General features: G+C 47.5%; 1 protein-coding gene across 1 annotated transcript; it reads right to left on the bottom strand.

Annotated features, from left to right (window-relative positions):
- Nucleotides 1-6,494: 6,494 nt before the first annotated feature.
- Nucleotides 6,495-9,493, bottom strand: LOC144486470 (zona pellucida sperm-binding protein 3-like). The gene is made up of 8 exons (XM_078204509.1): nt 9,071-9,493; nt 7,964-8,079; nt 7,773-7,876; nt 7,504-7,681; nt 7,290-7,416; nt 7,121-7,209; nt 6,917-7,038; nt 6,495-6,631 (listed from the first exon to the last, which is right to left on the bottom strand). The coding sequence occupies exons 1-8, from the start codon at nt 9,491-9,493 to the stop codon at nt 6,495-6,497; spliced, it is 1,296 nt and encodes a 431-aa protein (XP_078060635.1).
- Between the last annotated feature and the right edge of the window lie 5,637 nt (nt 9,494-15,130).

The following is a 15,130-nucleotide window of genomic DNA, read 5'->3' as shown; positions in this document are numbered from 1 at the left end:
TGTATTGGGACCTCTGCTGTTTGTGATTTATATAAACGATCTGGAAGAAAGTGTAACTGGGGTGATCAGTAAGTTTGCAGACGACATGAAATTGGCAGGACTTGCAGATAGTGAGGAGCATTGTTGGAGGCTACATAAGGATATAGATCGGCTGGAAATTTGGGCAAAGAAATGGCAGATGGAGTTCAATCCAGATAAATGCGAAGTGATGCATTTTGGTAGAGCTAATGTAGGGGGGAGCTATACGATAAATGGCAGAACCATAAAGGGTGTAGATACGCAGAGGGACCTGGGTGTGCAAGTCCACAGATCCTTGAAGGTGACGTCACAGGTGGAGAAGGTGGTGAAGAAGGCATATGGCATGCTTGCCTTTATAGGACAGGGCATAGAGTACAAAAGTTGGGGTCTGATGTTGCAGATGTATAGAACGTTGGTTCAGCCGCATTTGAAATACTGCGTCCAGTTCTCGTCGCCATAATACCAGAAGGACGTGGAGGCTTTAGAGAGAGTGCAGAGATTATTTACCAGGATGTTGCCTGGTATGGAGGGGCTTAGTTATGAGGAGAGATTGGGTAAACTGGGGTTGTTCTCACTGGAAAGACAGAGGATGAGGGGAGACCTAATAGAAGTGTATAAAATTATGAAAGGCATAGATAGGGTGAACGGTGGGAAGCTTTTCCCCAGGTCGGTGGTGACGTTCACGAGGGATCATAGATTCAAGGTGAGGGAGAGGGGGGGGGGGGGGGGGGGGAGGTTTAACACGTATATCAGAAGGACATATTTTACACAGAGGGTGGTGGGGGCCTGGAATGCGCTGCCAGGCAAGGTGCTGGAGGTGGGCACACTGGGAATGTTTAAGACTTATCTAGATAGCCACATGAACGGAGTGGGAATGGAGGGATACAAAAGAATGATCTAGTTTGGAGCAGGGAGCGGCACAGGCTTGGAGGGCCGAAGGGCCTGTTCCTGTGCTTTATTGTTCTTTGTTGTCTGGTCAAGGCCTGGGTGGGATTGTGGTCGGTGCAGACTTGATGGGCCGAATGGCCTTTTTCTGTACTGTAGGGTTTCTATGATTTCTATGATCTTGTATGCCTTTATTAAGTCACCTCTTAACCTACTTCTCTCTAACGAAAACAGCCTCAAGTCACTGAGCCTTTCCTCATAAGACCTTCCCACCATACCAGGCAACCTCCTGGTAAATCTCCTCTGCACCCTTTCCAATGCTTCCACATCTTTCCTATAATGCGGCGACCAGAACTGTACGCAATACTCCAAGTGCAGCCGAACCAGAGTTTTGTACAGCTGCAACATGACATCATGGCTCTGAAACTCAATCCCTCTACCAATAAAAGCTAATACATTGTACACCTTCTTAACAACCCCATCAACCTGGGTGCCAACTTTCAGGGATCTATGCACATGGACACCCAGATCTATCTGCTCATCCACACTACCAAGTATCTTACCATTAACCCAGTACTCTATATTCTTGTTACTCCTTCCAAAGTGAATCACCTCACACTTTTCCACATTAAACTCCATTTGCCACCTCTCAGCCCAGCTCTGCAGCTTATCTATGTCCCTCTGTAACCTGCAGCATCCTTCCGCACTGTCCACAACTCCACCGACTTTAGTGTCATCTGTAAATTTACTAACCCATCCTTCTACGCCCTCATCCAGGTCATTAATAAAAATGACAACAGCAGTGGCCCCAAAACAGATCCTTGCGGTACACCACTAGTAACTGAACTCCAGGATGAATATTTCCCATCAACCACCGCTGTCTGTCTTCTTACAGCTAGCCAATTTCTGATCCAAACCACCAAATCACCCTCAATCCCATGCCTCTGTATTTTCTGCAATAGCCTACTGTGGGGAACCTTATCAAAAGCTTTACTGAAATCCATATACACCACATCAACCGCTTTACCCTCATCCACCTCTTTGGTCACCTTCTCAAAGAACTCAATAAGGTTTGTGAGGCACGACCTACCTTTCACAAAACCGTATTGACTATCCCTAATCAAATTGTTCCTTTCTAGATGATTATAAATCCTATCTCTTATAATCCTTTCCAAAACTTTGCCCACAACAGAAATAAGGCTCACTGGTCTATAATTACCAGGGTTGTCTCTACTCCCCTTCTTGAACAAGGGGACAACATTTGCTATCCTCCAGTCTTCTGGCATTATTCCTGTAGACAATGATGACAAAGATCAAAGCCAAAGCCTCTGCAACCTCCTCCCTAGCTTCCCAGAGAATCCTAGGATAAATCCCATCTGGTCCAGGAGACTTATCTATTTTCACACTTTCCAGAATTGCTAACACCTCCTCCTTATGAACCTTGAAGAAGGGAAAGGGTTAATGTTTTTTGTACTCAATGTATTTTGTACCTAAAGGGTTGAACTTTGTACTTAGAATGCATCTTAGAAGGGCTGATCCCCTTGTTTATACTGCTTCTGACATGAATACAAGTTAACTTTTATTCTTATAACAATAGATAGTCAAATGTAAATGTGAGTGTGTTTGAGAGAATACCTTTTCTACCAGCTTGTGTGTGGTTTGCGGAAGGAAAGCAATTCCATGATGTTTGACAGAAGGACTCCCGCTGGGGCCGCTGACCGCACACAGTCACTTCAAAGGGAAGCCACGGAGGAGCAGGAAACCAGAGACTACATCGTGACTACAGCTGCCAGAGACTGGTGCTTCGTGACCTGAGAATCAGATACACTCTGATTTATGGTCAGATGCATCGTGCTTCATGATCAAGGACAGTTGTATGGACTTTGATTCATGACCAGACCAGTGTTTGTGTTGTGACTGGTGCTGGGAGCCATAATGTATATATATCCCCACTTTTCCATGTTCAGAGAGAATTTTGGCTTCTGCTTTCAAGGGCTCAGGTTCTCCCACAAGCTTGTGAGAATAAAGCCTACTCTATTTTGACACATACCAGCCTCAGGTATTTTTTACCTACTACAACGTCAATCCCATCTAGTCCAATAGTCTGTATCTCAGTATTCTCTTCGACAACATTGTCTTTTTCCTGTGTGAATACTGACGAAAAATATTCATTTAGCACCTCTCCTATCTCTTCGGACTCCACGCACAACTTCCCACTACTGTCCTTGACTGGCCCTCATCTTACCCTAGTCATTCTTTTATTCCTGACATACCTATAAAAAGCTTTAGGGTTTTCCTTGATCCTACCTGCCAAAGACTTATCATGTCCCCTCCTGGCACTTCTTAGCTCTCTTCAGGTCCTTCCTGGCTAACTTGTAACTCAGGTGCCCTAACTGAGCCTTCACGTCTCATCTTTACCAAGTCTCCTTCTTCCTCTTCACAAGAGATTCAACTTCTTTAGTAAACCACGGTTCCCTCACTCGACCACTTCCTCCCTGCCTGACAGGTACATACTTATCAAGGACATGCAGTCGCTGTTCCTTGAGCAAGCTCCACATTTCAATTGTGCCCATCCCCTGCAGATTTCTCCCCCATCCTTTGCATCCTAAATCTCACCTAATCGCATCATAATTTCCTTTCCTCCAGCTATAACACTTGCCCTGTGGTATATACCTATCCCTTTCCATCACTAAAGTAAACGTAACCGAATTGTGGTCACTATCGCCAAAGTGCTCACCTACCTCCAAATCTAACACCTGGCCTGGTTCATTACCCAGTACCAAATCCAATGTGGCCTCGCCTCTTGTTGGTCTATCTACATACTGTGTCAGGAAACCCGCCTGCAAACATTGGACAAAAACTGACCCATCTAGAGTACTCGAACTATAGCGTTTCCAGTCAATATTTGTAAAGTTAAAGTCCCCCATAACAAACACCCTGTTATTTTCACTCCTATCCAGAATCATCTTTGCAATCCTTTCCTCGACATCTCTGGAACTTTTTGGAGACCTATAGAAAACTCCCAACAGGGTGACCTCCTTTTCGGTTTCTAACCTCAGCCCATACTACCTCAGTAGACGAGTCCTCATCAAACATTCTTTCTGCCACCGTAATACTGTCCTTGACTAGCAATGCCACACTTCCCCCTCTTACCACCTTCCCCGATCTCACTGAAATATCTAAACCCCGGAACCTGCAGCAACCATTCCTGTCCCTGCTCTATCCATGTCTCCGAAATGGCCACAACATTGAAGTCCCAGGCACCAACCCATGCTGCAAGTTCACCCACCTTATTCCGGATGCTCCTGGCGTTGAAGTAGACACACTTCAAACCACCTTCCTGCCTGCCGGTACACTCCTGCGACCTTGAAACCCGATTCATGACCTCACCACTCACATCCTCCTGGAGCAACAATCCAGGTTCCCATCCCCCTGCCGAATTAGTTTAAACCCTCCCGAAGAGCATTAGCAAATTTCCCCCCCAGGACATTGGTACCCCTCTGGTCCAGGTGAAGACCATCCTGTTTGTAGAGGTCCCACCTACCCCAGAATGAGCCCCGATTGTCCAGGAATCTGAATCCTTCCCTCCTGCACCATTCCTGTAGCCACGTGTTCAGCTGCTCTCTCTCCCTATTCCCCTCCTCGCTAGCACGTGGCACGGGTAACAAACCAGAGATAACAACTCTGTTTGTTCTCGCTCTAAGCTTCCACCCTAACTCCCTGAATTTCTGCCTTACATCCCCGTCTCTTTTCCTACCTATGTCTTGGGTGCCTATGTGAACCACAACTTGGGGTTGGTCCCCCTCTCCCTTAAGGATCCCGAAAACACGATCCGAGACATCACGGACTCTGGCACCTGGGAGGCACCACACCAACCGCGAGTCTCTCGCTCCCACAGAATCTCCTATCGGTCCCCCTAACTATGGAGTCCCCAATGACTAATGCTCTACTCCTCCCCCCCTTTCCCTTCTGAGCAACAGGGACAGCCTCTGTGCCAGAGATCTGTACCCCATGGCTTACCCCTGGTAAGTTGTCCTCCACAACAGTATCCAAAATGGTACACTTGTTATACAGAGGAACGGCCACAGGGGATCACTGCACTGACTGCTTCTTACCCCTTCTAACAGTCACCCAAGTATCCTTATTCCTAGGAGTATGAACCTCCCTGTAGCTTTTATCATAGAAGAAGAAGAAACCTTACAGTGCAGAAGGAGGCCATTCGGCCCATCGAGTCTGCACCGACCACAATCCCACCCAGGCCCTACCCCCACATATTTACCTACTAATCCCTCTAACCTACGCATTTTAGGATTCTAAGGGGCAATTTTTTTTTTAACCTGGCCAATCAACCTAACCCGCACATCTTTGAACTGTGGGAGGAAACCGGAGCACCCGGAGGAAACCCATGCAGACACAAGGAGAACATGCAAACTCCACACAGACAGTGACCCGAGCCAGGAATTGAACCCGGGACCCTGGAGCTGTGAAGCAGCAGTGCTAACCGCTGTGCTACCATGCCGCATATCTATAACTGTCTCTGCCTCCCGAATGATCCTGAGTTCATCCAGTTCCAGCTCCAGATCCCTAACACGGTCTTCAAGGAGCTGGAATTGGGTGCACTTCCTACAGGGGTACTCAGCTGGGACACTAATGGTGTCCCTCACCTCAAACATCCCACAGGAGGAACATTGCACTGACATCCCTGCTAACTTCCCTTACTAAGAAACAAAAGAGAAAAAGAAGAAAAAAAAACTCACCTGCTCTCACACCGAGTCTTTATTTTTAGGTTAGAGGAGGGGGAGGGTGGGAATGCGAATGCTGTCTTTGTCCATTAAGTACGGATTGTGGGTCTGGAAGGTGCTGTCTAAGGAAGCTTGGTGAATAGCAGCACATCTTGTCGATGGTACAAACTGCTGCCACTGTCAGCGGTGCAGGGAGAGTGTGGCAGGGATGTCAATCAATGAGCTGCTCTGTCCTGAACAGGGTTGAGATTCTGAAAGTCCATATCCACTCAGTGAACTCCAATGAAGGACAGTTCAGTCCCATCCACTGAAAGCCACACTAGCTCACGTGATCACCTTCTGTTTGAGTTGCATACACACTATTCCCCACAATAGACGGGCCTTAGTTAACTGGCTGATCAGAGAGAGGCAATCACCAAATCAGAACTTGAACAAATGCAGAATGATTTTGATCAAATTCACATTCTGTTTGCAGTGTGAGCAACACCCACTGGGTCCAGCAAAGCCCAAACATTCCAAAATACAGTCTGTCCCTCTCCCGGGGGTGAGCATCACCATGGGAGAGAAGGAGGCAGCCACAGCCAGGCTCAGCTCCACAAGGACATCCCCAGACCTGATCACACCGCCTCCCCCACTCTGGGCTCCGAAACAGACAGAAAACCAGCAGCAGCCCCATCAAATCCAGAGTTAGTGTTTCTCTCTCAACCCTCAGTAAACCAATCATTCAGCAGGCCCAGTTCTGCTGGGATTGGCTCACCCCAGCCACCAGTCTCATGGAGCTATTGGCTAACATGTGGAGGATGCATTGACCAATCAGCTCCCAGACACTAGAAACAAGGACTGAGTGCTTTATTGATCATTTGATGACTGGTTGAACAGAGTTTGTTTGTGTTTCCTGTACAGGAACAAGGTGATCAATGAAGCAAAGATCAGAGAGACAGCTGTCACAGTCAGGGTCACAATCAGGACCACCTCAGACTCCACACCTACAAAGCAATGAGAAACCAATGGTTACTGAAGCTACCACTGAGGGGGAAATGGAAACCAGCAGTCAGCCAACTCACCCCCTGGAGACCTCTCCTGTATCCTTCCCTCAGCCTCATTCAGGGAGGCTGTTGCCAGGTTGGTTCCATCAGTATCCAGAATGAGCAGGGGTCCAAGTGAGGCCTCAGCCTCCCACTTCAATCCAGCTTCACTCTCTGCAATATCAACCATTCCAGTTAGAGAGGGGAAAGGGGGAAGCTCCCACATCTAGAGGATCAATGTCCTACCAGCTTCAGCTGCAAGATCTCTCCTTCCTCTGGATCCAAATCCCAAATCCCTTGTGGCCCCACAGTTCCCCACATGGCAACAGGCACAAATGTCAAAGCTCGATTCCTCCAATGGGGTCCAGCTAAACAAGAGAAAACAGTCAACCAGGTTGTGCATCACTTCTCCACACAAACACATCCCTGAGGGAGAGAGGGGGAACTTACACATTCTGCATCTTCTGCAAAGTACAAGCTTTGTTCCTGGAATCTCTCCGATCCACTGGAACAACTTTCAGGTGACAGGTGATGAAAATCTGAGGGACACATTCAACACAAGTGGTTATTTAGTGACTCCCTCCCAACATGGAGACCCCAATGATCAGCTTCCCCTTACCAAGGAACGCTCATCTCCAAAGAAACGGAAGACATCCAGGTCAAAGCGGAGTTTGTCCGACTCCCGCTCGTCTCCTGGCAACACAAAGGTTGAAAAGGAGTCCTCAGCTTTGCTGTCCAGGAGGCAGCTGAAGAAAGATGGAAAAAGGGACAAGAAGTGAATCCAGAGAAGCCATTGAGATGGGAGCAGCTGGAGAAAGCAGAGAGCTCCTTACCCATTGTAGTCAATGATGCTGTATCTCGGGCTGGAGTCCTTGTCTGGCCTCAATGTAGCTACACAGCGGTCAATGTAGAGCTTCAGGACCATGTGGTTGCTCATTGAAACAGAGGCCTCAATGTGAATGAGCTCACCCAGGTAGTAGACAGTCGAAGTGCGCTCTGTAAGCCAGTCACCTGAAGGACAAGAGGACAAGGGTTGGAGACAGTGGGTGTAACTCCCAGTGAATGAGGACAGGAAATCACTCCCCATCCACCCATCACATACCATTCATTAGGCGCAGTGAGAATGACAGATGCCCTTCTCCAGACCTGGTGGAGCTGAATGGGATCCAGGTGGGCTTGATGGGGTTACTGCTCACATTGCCCTTCCTGGAAAGACAATGCAGGCATTTTAGGACAAGGTCAGAGGTCACTAGCAGCTGGAGATCTTATTGACAATCGAGTAAAGATTCTCACCTAAAATAACGACACTCAATGGGAACGACCGCTCCATTGGTTCTCACAATAACAGATCCATGATACTCTGGGCTGTGGCTCAGGTGGGTGCTGTAGATCAGGAAATCTCCAGTCATCTGAAAGACAGCAGCTTAAGGAATGAAGAACTGATCTGAAATGAGAATGTTCTACACTGGGGTTAACAATGAACTCATCCCATTAAAACAATTCTTCAGGAGGATTGACAGGGTCAGTGTGAAGAGGCTGCTTCCCCCAAGCTGGAGATTCTGTTAGCAGGGAGTCTTCTCAAGTCAGGGGTCAGTCATTTAGGATTTAATGTGATGAGGAATTTCTTCATTCAGCAGCTGATGAATCTTTGGAATTCTCTCCAGCCCCAGAGAGCTGGGAATGGCCACTCACTGAGGATATTCAGGACAGAGGCATTTATTTTTGGCCATTGAGGGAATCATGTTGTGAGGACAGGAACATGGAGGCTGTGGGAAGCTCAGTCCTGATCATAATGACTGGGGAACAGGCTGAAGGGCCTCATCTGGTTAGCAGTGTTGCTATGCAACCTCAGCCCTTCCTGCAAGGAGAGATCATGAGCACAAGACCAGAATCAATTAACAGGGAAGTGATTCAATAAAAGCTTCAGTTAACAGGAAAAGGAGCCACAAGTTGTCAGCAATTTGGAACATGGCAATAGAACAGTTTGTAATCAGAGCCCCATTTATTCCAATGACTGGGAAAGTGGGAAGTGTAGAGTTCCTCTTTAGTCCAATCGATCTCAATTCCTATTTCATTCAGATTTAACCCAATTGGATTAAAAAGTGGACTGAAACTCAACCCTCAGTTGAGTTGATGTGAATGAGGGGAAATCAAACTGAAAAATTCTCAAAATAGGGAAAGCTTGGAGGAAGCAAAGAGATGCTTCCAGAACAATGGGGTTGGAGAGACTCAGACCAGTGAAAGTAAAGCACAATCCTGAATAGAAAGCTAATTTGGGGTTTATAAAGCAGGAGACAGCTATCTCCTCAATATCAATGACATCTCACCAAGTGCTGGAGTGAAGAGTGGGGAACAACCTACAGCCCCAGCTCAGAGGCAAAGTTTGAGGATTCACATTACCTGCAATCTGCTGCCACACTCATGGAGTCCATAGTCAAAGAGGACGGTGTGATTCTGAGAGTAGATCCTGGTTGGCCGACAACCTGCTGTCCCCAGGGTCAGATCAGCAGCTTTAACCAGGTGCCTGGTTCCAAATAAATCCAGCTGGACCCTGACCAGCAGCTTGTCCTCTCCACACTGCACCCTCACACTCTGCACTGGAGACACACCTTGACCCTCAGACACACGGAAATGGGAATCAAAGGGAGGCCCAGGAGGAGGGAATGTCTGAGGCCGAGGGGTGGCTTTGACTATTATCCATGGAAACCTGTGGCCTGGAAACTGTTGCCAAGTATCAGAGCAACAAACAGCTCCAACTAACACCAGCACTGGGAAGAAACCCCTCACTCCAAAATCCCCCATCATCCCAAACAACTGAACCATCCCGTCAGGCACCAAGCGACACCTTTTATACACACAGCCCACACTCAGCTGACAGCAATTATTCCAGAATCAATAACAACAATTGAACCAATTACTCATTTCTTTCGACACCAATCAAGTAAACGAACTCAAATTAACTTAGGGACAAAGTAAAAGGGGCGGCTCCCCAAAAGGAAGGGGGGAACAGCCCGAACCAAAAACAAAGTCGAAAGAAAACTTAAAACGTCAAACCAAAAGGTGATTATCGGGGTCGATAATACACCCCAGCCCCTGCGGCGCCCAGCGGTCGCGGAAGGCGTCAACCGCGCCCGTGGACACCGCATGCTCCCTCTCCAGAGACACCTGGCCGCGAATGTAGCCGCGGTAGAGGGGCAGACAGTCGAGATGGACGGCCCCGTCGATCGCCCGCTGCCTGGACCTATTGATGGCGCGTCTCGCCAGGCCCAGGAGCAGGTTCATGAGGATATATTCCGCCCATATTCCTGACCATTGGGCACTGGCACGCTGGCACAGTCGTTAGCACTGCTACCTCACAGTGCCAGGGGCCGAGGTTCAATTTCCAGCTTGGGTCAGTGTCTGTGCAGAGTCTGCACGTTCTCCCCGTATCTGCGTGGGTTTCCTCCGGGTGCTGAGGTTTCCTCTCACTGCCTGAAAGACATGCTGGTTAGGGTGCTTTGGCCATGCTAAATTCTCCCTCAGTGTACCCGAACAGGCGCCAGAGTGTGGCAACTAGCGGATTTTCACAGTAACTTCATTGCAGTGTTAATGTCAGCCTACTTGTGACACTAATAAATCAACTTCAACTTTTTTGGGGGGACAATTGTGCCCCAGATGTCTCCAGGTGTGACTGGTTGCCTAGTAACTGTCAGAATGTAACAGGAAGGACTGGGAACGTCCGACATGTGGAGTTTTTTCAAGGAGCAGCTACTGCGAGTCTGTGATAGGTATGTCCCTGTCAGGCAAGGAGGAATTGGTAGGGCTAGGGAACCGTGGTGCACCAAAAAAGTTTCTTTGTTGGTTAAAAAGAAAAAGGAGGCTTATGTTCGGATGAGACGTGAGCACTCGGGTAGTGCACTAGAAAGCTTTAGATTGGCTAAGAGGGAGTTGAAGAGCGAGCTTAGAAGGGCTAAAAGGGGACATGAGAAGACTTTGGCGGATAGGGTTAAAGAGAATCCTAAGGCGTTCTATAGGTATGTCAAGAACAGAAGGTTGGTTAGGGCAAGTTTAGGGCCAGTTATAGATGGCAGAGGGAAGTTATGTGTGGAACCGGAGGAGATTGGTGAAGCATTGAACCAATATTTCTCTTCGGTGTTCACGCAAGGGGACAGGAATATAGCTGAGGAGGACACTGGGTTGCAAGGGAGTAGAATAGACAGTATTACAGTTGATAAGGAGGATGTGCAGGATATTCTGGAGGGTCTGAAAATAGATAAATCCCCTGGTCCGGATGGGATTTATCCAAGGATTCTCTGGGAGGCAAGAGAAGTGATTGCAGAGCCTCTGGCTCTGATCTTCAGGTCGTCGTTGGCCTCTGGTATAGTACCAGAAGATTGGAGGTTAGCGAATGTTGTCCCATTGTTTAAGAAGGGGAACAGAGACTTCCCCGGGAATTATAGACCGGTGAGTCTCACTTCTGTTGTCGGCAAGATGTTGGAAAAAATTATAAGGGATAGGATTTATAGTTATTTGGAGAGTAATGAATTGATAGGTGATAGTCAGCATGGTTTTGTGGCAGGTAGGTCGTGCCTTACTAACCTTATTGAGTTTTTTGAGAAAGTGACCAAGGAGGTGGATGGGGGCAAGGCAGTGGACGTGGTATATATGGATTTTAGTAAGGCGTTTGATAAGGTTCACCATGGTAGGCTTCTGCAGAAAATGCAGATGTATGGGATTGGGGGTGATCTAGGAAATTGGATCAGGAATTGGCTAGCGGATAGGAAACAGAGGGTGGTGGTTGATAGTAAATATTCATCATGGAGTGCGGTTACAAGTGGTGTACCTCAGGGATCTGTTTTGGGGCCACTGCTGTTTGTAATATTTATTAATGATCTGGATGAGGGTATAGTTGGGTGGATTAGCAAATTTGCTGATGACACCAAAGTCGGTGGTGTGGTAGACAGTGAGGAAGGGTGTCGTAGTTTGCAGGAAGACTTAGACAGGTTGCAAAGTTGGGCCGAGAGGTGGCGGATGGAGTTTAATGCGGAGAAGTGTGAGGTAATTCACTTTGGTAGGAATAACAGATGTGTTGAGTATAGGGCTAACGGGAGGACTTTGAATAGTGTGGAGGAGCAGAGGGATCTAGGTGTATGTGTGCATAGATCCCTGAAAGTTGGGAATCAAGTAGATAAGGTTGTTAAGAAGGCATATGGTGTCTTGGCGTTTATTGGTAGGGGGATTGAATTTAGGAGTCGTAGCGTTATGTTGCAACTGTACACAACTCTGGTGCGGCCGCACTTGGAGTACTGTGTGCAGTTCTGGTCCCCACATTACAGGAAGGATGTGGAGGCTTTGGAGAGGGTGCAGAGGAGGTTTACCAGGATGTTGCCTGGTATGGAGGGGAGATCCTATGAGGAGAGGCTGAGGGATTTGGGATTGTTTTCGCTGGAAAGGCGGCGGCTAAGAGGGGATCTTATTGAAACATATAAGATGATTAGAGGTTTAGATAGGGTGGATAGTGATAGCCTTTTTCCTCTGATGGAGAAATCCAGCACGAGGGGGCATGGCTTTAAATTGAGGGGGGGTAGTTATAGAACCGATGTCAGGGGTAGGTTCTTTACCCAGAGGGTGGTGAGGGATTGGAATGCCCTGCCAGCATCAGTAGTAAATGCGCCTAGTTTGGGGGCGTTTAAGAGATCCGTAGATAGGTTCATGGACGAAAAGAAATTGGTTTAGGTTGGAGGGTCACAGTTTTTTTTTTTAACTGGTCGGTGCAACATCGTGGGCCGAAGGGCCTGTTCTGCGCTGTAATGTTCTATGTTCTATGTTCTATGTTCTAAAGAAAGAAATGAGACCAAATGAAAGCAGCAGAAAAGCCGGAATGAAGGTGGAGAGTCTGATGTGAAATTGTTGAACTCAGAGCTGAGTCCAGAATGCTGCCGAGAGTCCATTCGAAAGAGGAGCTGCTGTTCCTCCAGTTTGCGTTGAGCTTCATTCCAACCCTGTCGCAGGACAAGGACAGAAAGGTCAGAGTGCCAGCAAGGTGGAGGATTGACATGACAAACCACAGGAAGCTCAGGGTCATGTCTGTGGAAGGAATGGATGTGTTCCTCAAAGCGGAAACCCAGTCTGTATCTGAACTCCCCAATGTAGAGCAGAGCACATTGTGAGCATTGAATACAGTGTACTCAATAGAAAGTTCAAGCCAGTGTCCAAAGTCTTTTCCTCTCTTTGTCCATATTCCTTCCTTATCTCTAGTTATCCCATCTACTCCTGTTGTACCTTTCCAATCCCATTCTCTATGATACTGGATCAATCCTCAATCCCTATCTCCTCCACTCTTTAACACCATTTCATATCAATTCTTTATCTTTTCTGAGTTTTTCTGTTTTGATGAAATCCTTGATGTGGAAACATTGAAACTGGAAGCAGGAGTAGGCCATTCGGCCCCTTGAGGCTGTTCCACCATTCATTTTGATCATGGCTGATCATCACATTCAATATCCTGAAGTGTTCAATAGCACAGTGTTGGACCTTCACCTGACACTTGTCGCACTTTGTGTAACTCACTGCGTTAGTTACACAAAGAGAGTGGCGAATGTTGTTCCTCTGTTTAAGAAAGGGAATAGAAATGACCCTGCTAATTATAGACCGGTTAGTCTTACTTCGGTGGTTGGTAAATTGATGGAAAAGGTCCTTAGGGATGGGATTTACGACCATTTAGAAAGATGCGGATTAATCCGGGATAGTCAGCACGTATTCATGAAGGGCAAGTCGTGCCTCACAAATTTGATTGAATTTTTTGAGGCGATAACTAAGTGATTTGATGAAGGTAGGGCAGTTGATGTCATATACATGGATTTTAGTAAGGCGTTTGATAAGGTCCCCCATGGTCGGCTTATGATGAAAGTAAGGAGGTGTGGGATAAAGGGAAAGTTGGCCGATTGGATAGGTAACTGGCTATCTGATCGAAGACAGAGGGTGGTGGTGGATGGGAAATTTTCGGACTGGAGGCAGGTTGCTAGCGGAGTGCCACAGGGATCAGTGCTTGGTCCTCTGCTCTTTGTGATTTTTATTAATGACTTAGAGGAGGGGGCTGAAGGGTGGATCAGTAAATTTGCTGATGACACCAAATTGGTGGAGTAGTGGATGAGGTGGAGGGCTGTTGTAGGCTGCAAAGAGACATAGATAGGATGCAAAGCTGGGCTGAAAAATGGCAAATGGAGTTTAGAACATAGAACATAGAACAGTACAGCACAGAACAGGCCCTTCGGCCCACGTTGTTGTGCCGAGCTTTGTCTGAAACCCAGATCAAGCTATTTCCTCCCTATCATCCCGAAGTACTCTATGTGCCTATCCAATAGCTTCTTAAATGTTCCTGAAGTTTCTGACTCCACTATCACTGCAGGCAGTCCATTCCACACCCCAACCACTCTCTGAGTAAAAAACCTACCTCGGACATCCTTCCTATATCTCCCACCATGAACCCTATAATTATGCCCCCTAGTTACCACTCCATTGCCCCTCTGGACACTTTTGTATCTCTCCTCTCTCACCTTAAACCTATGCCCTCTAGTTTTAGACTCCCCTACCTTTGGGAAAATATATTGACTATCCAGCTGATCTGTGCCCCTCATTATTTTATAGACCTCTACAAGATCACCCCCTCAGCCTCCTACTCTCCAGAGAAAAATGTCCCAGTCTATCCAGCTTCTCCTTATAACCCAAACCATCAAGTCCTGGTAGCATCCTAGTAAATCTTTTCTGCACTCCTTCTAGTTTAATAATATCCTTTCTATAATAGGGTGACCAGAACTGCACACAGTATTCCAAGTATGGCCTTACCAATGTCTTGTACAACTTCAATAAGACGTCCCAACTCCTGTATTCAATGTTCTGACTGATGGACAACCCATTGAAGTGACACTTGGCACCGAGGATGGTGTCGGGTTGCCACCGTCCATCGGAATGATCTCTGAAAGCGGAAGGGCATGTTAGTAGGGTGGTGAAAAAGGCATATGGGACACTTGCCTTTATCATTCCAGGGATAGATTACAAAAGCTGGGAAGTCTTGATTTGGTGAGGCCACAGCTAGAATACTGTGTGCAGTTCCGGTCGCCACATTATAGGAAGGTCACCACCTCGTGGAACCCAGCTGGTGATAGTCAGGAGGCTGCCCCTGTCCATGCGGCTGAACTCAAACACATACCTGGAAGGCAGTGCAGAAGGAGCATCGACGTCTATGCCTCAAGGGTCCACAATGGGCACCCCCGCGCTCCCACCCGTATGCTCCCCCTGCCTGCCGTGGCCAGTTTGTTAACGGTAGGTGATGCGCTATCAATAAGGCGAAAGACTACCGATATGCCAATATAAGTGTAGGCTTTTATTCACAACAGAATCAGGAGCAGATCCCAACAAATAACCGACCTGGACTGAACAAGGGGGAGGAGACAGCCACCTTTATACTAGGTGCTGAGGGGA

This window comes from Mustelus asterias, unplaced genomic scaffold (genome assembly GCF_964213995.1).
Source record: "Mustelus asterias unplaced genomic scaffold, sMusAst1.hap1.1 HAP1_SCAFFOLD_356, whole genome shotgun sequence".
In the NCBI taxonomy this organism is placed as follows: domain Eukaryota; kingdom Metazoa; phylum Chordata; class Chondrichthyes; order Carcharhiniformes; family Triakidae; genus Mustelus; species Mustelus asterias.
The sequence above is the reverse complement of the archived record's forward strand: the minus strand, read 5'-3'. Positions and strand labels throughout refer to the sequence as shown.

Excerpts from the sequence above, each read along its gene's own strand:
- LOC144486470 (XM_078204509.1), bottom strand. The coding sequence starts at position 9,493 with ATGGTTCAGTTGTTTGGGATGATGGGGGATTTTGGAGTGAGGGGTTTC. Across the intron at positions 8,080-9,070 it reads AGTGTGGCAGCAGATTGCAG|ATGACTGGAGATTTCCTGAT; the intron begins GTAATGTGAATC and ends GCTGTCTTTCAG. Across the intron at positions 7,210-7,289 it reads TTGGAGATGAGCGTTCCTTG|ATTTTCATCACCTGTCACCT; the intron begins GTAAGGGGAAGC and ends TGTGTCCCTCAG.